A 4,449-nucleotide genomic window follows, 5' to 3' on the forward strand; every position below is an offset into this window, starting at 1 on the left:
GAACCCTTCAAAGCTTCTTCTGGTTTCATTTTTCCTTTTCAACGGAACAAAATCATTCTTTTTTTTTGTTAAAAGTGCCTTTGCAAAGCGCATGCTAAAGGGTAAAGATTAAAGAAAGTATCTAAGCATAAGATGCCCAGGAATTTGGGGACAAGAAAGGCACCAGGATGATCGTAACCTCACCAATGGATTTAAGTATAGGATTTATTAAACTTTTGGACCCCCATGTCCAGATTAGCTGTCAGCAAGTGAATGAGTCTTAGCAGTGAGCAAAATCCACACCCTTCAAATTTTAAAGCATCACACAGACAGCATCAAACATCAATGTACCCGTTCATGTGCAGCTGCCTGTGATAAGTAGAAATTTTTATTTCAATCCAACTCAAGGAAAATAAGACGCTTTTTACATTAACGTCTATAAAATAATAAACAACCCCAGGAATCAGTGTTTACACAATAAAATCACAATCTTTTCAGAATCCAAAAAAATAAAATAAAAAAGCAAATTACCATATCCAACAACGAGCACGCGTTAGTGAGTGAGAGAGATAGAGAGGGAGAGAGAATAAAAGGTTTGCCTTTGCCACAGCTGGCGTGCAGAAGAACAATGGTGTCATACAAAAGAGCTCATGATTTAAAACTCAGAATCATGATTTACATTGCGAGCCTGTTTGACATGAGCCTGTAAGCTTTAACTTATTTGAGTTTTTAACTTCTTTTTGATAATATTTATGAATCTCATTATACTATTCAATTAGCTTTTAACTTTTTTTTCTACACTTTCTCAGCAAAATGTTTTCAATTTCAACTAAATAAACTGTTCTCAATCAGACCCTGCATTAGGTTCTTTAAGTTATACATTGCCACACACAAAAAGAGCAAAAAATACACCAAAGATTTGTTCAAGTTCTTAAAATCAGCACAATTTTTGGTAAAGCAGCCAAGGGATACTTTTGTGGGGGGGGGGGGGGGGGGTTGATATCTACTCTGATAATCACCTATTGTATACAATTGGCACGAGACTCATTTATCCCTCCCCAACCCACTGGACACTCAAATTGGCTTTGAAAGGGTCATTCAAATTAAGAAAGTTCCAAACCAAGATTTTGTACCACTAGCAATAATGCAGTAGATCATAATTGAGCACATAATAACATTAATACTAGAAATAATAATATATCACAATCCAGACTGATGGCAAAACATCAACCTAAATGAAAAACAAGAAAATACTAGCATCAAATATAACATGAAAATGGATAAGATGACAACAACTTAGTCAAACGCTACAAATAGACTTTGCTACTTTAAAGGGTTTCATAGAACAAAAGACCATACAACCAAACTTGCACATTATGCATTTATCTAACAGAAGCAACAACACGAAGAAACTTCATGCAAGCTCCTCACAAGACTTATGTAGACACACTGGATCCAGCACAAACATATCCTACTAGTGAAGCCAGCTTCTCCGACAGTCTCCTGTTTCACAAATGTTGAGAAAAAACAATAGCAATTAGATGGTGCTACAAAAAATACTATTGCATAGGATATAAAAATTCAAGATTGCATTACCTTGTGCATGGCTTGGTACGATCAACAACCTCCAATGAAGATGAGCCTTACAGAAATCAAGAGGAAAGGACTCTCTGCACTCAAAAGAACAAGAAACTACAAGAGGACCACAAAAGGCTTACAAGAGTAAAGAGCAACACGGATTAGGCCTACTAACTGAAGAAGCAGAAGCAGCAGACTACTACTATCCCTATCGCTTCCCACTTTTCCCTCATAAAAAACAGGAAAATGGTGAAGGGAATGAACACCTTGTAAAGTGTACAGAAAGGAGTCAGATCCTAAACAAACAAAAGAAACAGCGAGTATGAAGAGGGGAGAATATTGATAAGTAGGTAAGAATCTATAGGAAGGGAGATTATCTGAGCAGCCAATTTTGGCAACTTTGATCCATGGAAGAAAGAGACTAATCAATTAGGCTATTCAGAAAAAAGAAGGATGCTAAAGTTTTAAGAATAAGAAAAGAAGCTTATGGTAACAAAAATGAAACAGAAGCCTACAGGGTTTGTTAAGATAGCGAGTTCAAGATTCTACAGTATATACAGTGTCTGAAACCAGAGACCTAAACCTAAGAAGTAGGAACAGACTAGTGAAAATTAACAATTCTGTAAGGAACTTTTCCAAGAACTTGAAATCATAATTTCCAACATTCAACTAGAAACATGATTTCCTTCAGGTCCAATAGATTGAACAGCACTCTGCCATTCCATCCCATTGCAAAGAACAGCACCAGCAATGATTCAAGTATATTCCCATTCATTTCTCCCCCCTTCTACTTCGTAAACCTCCCAAGTTAGCTTCCATCCGTATCGCAAAACCCCATACAGTATAACCTACCTCTCTCATAGAGATACATCCATCATCTAAATCCAACTCTATCATTTCTGAATTTCCATCTACACCTCAATTCTTAATGCAAAATCCGGAGATTGTTGACCCACCACAGCCAAGTCTTCCATTTCTGAATCCCCATCGCCACCACAACTCTTAATACGAAATCCAGAGATTATCAACCCACCACAGCCAAGTCCAATTCCAAATTCCCATCTACACCTTAATTCTAATTAAGGAATCCGGAGATTGTCGACCCACCACAGCCATCACCATTGGGCACCACTACTGAAAGCTAAACACACTTGAACATACCGACTAACATTGCCAACCAATTTATTCACTCTATATACAATCTAACACTAACCCATTTTCAAAGCTAAACCTATTTACAGGAGCCAAAGAATGGCCCCTACCACTCACTCATCATCATCAACATCAAGATTGAGAATGCGACGCAGAGTCTTGGTCGCAAACATATCCCTTGTGCAATTGCTATGCTCCCTAGTAGGTGATGGGGGTGCAGACTTAGCAATTGGGTGGTGGTTGTTATCTGCCACCAAATCCGACCCAGATGGCAAATCAAGTGACACAGTCCGTTTCGGCTTGAGCGAAAACTTGGGTATGGGCAGAGAACTCGGGGGTGGTGAGTTTGAGTAAGTGGGTCCAGCCCAGAGCTCACAAAATGAGAGACCCCCACTCCTCCCACACCCACACTCACAACTACAACCAGTGGCACTCTCATTACCAATAAAAGCACTCTCTTTCTCACAACCTTTCTTCACAATATCAATAGGAGTGCTTTTGGCACTAGTGTGTGTGGTGTTGCAATCAGATGAAGAGTGTGACTGTGAAGGTGGTGATGATGGTGAACAGGTATGTTTGGTTACAGGAGAATAGAAAGCCTTGAATGGGGTTGGGAGTATACCTGCCCCAGATTGGTAACTCCGGCAATTGATCCCTGTAGAAGGCACCGATGATCCGAATCGGAAACCGAACCGACCCGACCCATGGGCCTTACCGTTACTACTACTACTATAGTATTGGTGGTGGTGGTGGTTTCTATGCTGAGCCACAACGACGAGTGTCTCCATTACTAACAACTCACTGAGTCACCACTGTAACAACTCGTCCGAGTCAACTCGGTCCCGGTAAAAGTAAACCAACTACTAGATCTGGTAAATTTTCTCACTCTACTATACAATAAACAAAGAAAAAAAAATCACAGCTTTTTTACCACTGAAACTTGTAGATCTTCGCCATAATACACCGAAATCGAAAATCAAACAAGCGAATTCAGCCAAACTCGTTGAATCAGATCTTCAGAGAAACCAATCAGAATCACTGTAAAAGCAAAAACAAACACAGAAATGAGAATCAGAAGAAGAAAAAGAAAGTTTGGATTTTCAATTTCCATTTTGTGAGTTTGTAGTGGAGAAAAAAAATTACCGTGAAGGAGCCAGGAGGAGAAGAGAGAATCAGAGTGAGAAATTGTTGATTTTCTGTTGCTGAATCTGAGAACTAAAAGTTAGGTTTTTGTGTGTGAATTTTGGGGAAATGGAAATGGAATTAGAGGGGTTAGAGGAAAAAACTGAAACAAGGGTTGAATCTGAGAAATGACTCTCTCTCTCACACACATACAGTCGTCGTGGATGTGTCATTTCACATCATATCATATCGTGTAGTACAAGTACTGCTACTGGTGAGGGGGGGAAGAGTGGGCTTGGATTTCACTTGATTTACGAGAATGGCATTTTTTTTGGATTGGTGATGCGTAGATATTTTTATTTACTTTGACTGAATCATGACTGTTTTACCCTTCTTATAGATAAGGGATGTCAAGTGGATGACACGACACGACACTCTCACCCGATTAACTCCACCCATCCAATATCCATCCCCTAATCTCTCTCTCTCTCTCTCTCTGTTAAACCTTAAAAAATATTTGAAGACCTTCAGATCTTTGCTCATCACCATTACCGCCCAAAAAGAGATCAAAGACCTTCGGTCTTTTGCACAATGTCATTGAAACCCAAAGGAAATTAA

General features: G+C 39.2%; 1 protein-coding gene across 1 annotated transcript; it reads right to left on the bottom strand.

Moving 5' to 3' along the window:
• Window positions 1-1,151: 1,151 nt before the first annotated feature.
• Window positions 1,152-4,127, bottom strand: LOC115971343. Its single transcript, XM_031091208.1, has 3 exons — window positions 3,853-4,127; window positions 1,576-3,747; window positions 1,152-1,482 (listed from the first exon to the last, which is right to left on the bottom strand). The coding sequence occupies exon 2, from the start codon at window positions 3,495-3,497 to the stop codon at window positions 2,823-2,825; it is 675 nt and encodes a 224-aa protein (XP_030947068.1). The 5' UTR covers window positions 3,498-3,747; window positions 3,853-4,127; the 3' UTR covers window positions 1,152-1,482; window positions 1,576-2,822.
• Between the last annotated feature and the right edge of the window lie 322 nt (window positions 4,128-4,449).

This window comes from Quercus lobata, chromosome 12, assembly GCF_001633185.2.
Source record: "Quercus lobata isolate SW786 chromosome 12, ValleyOak3.0 Primary Assembly, whole genome shotgun sequence".
In the NCBI taxonomy this organism is placed as follows: Eukaryota; Viridiplantae; Streptophyta; class Magnoliopsida; order Fagales; family Fagaceae; genus Quercus; species Quercus lobata.

Excerpts from the sequence above, each read along its gene's own strand:
- LOC115971343 (XM_031091208.1), bottom strand. The coding sequence starts at position 3,497 with ATGGAGACACTCGTCGTTGTGGCTCAGCATAGAAACCACCACCACCAC.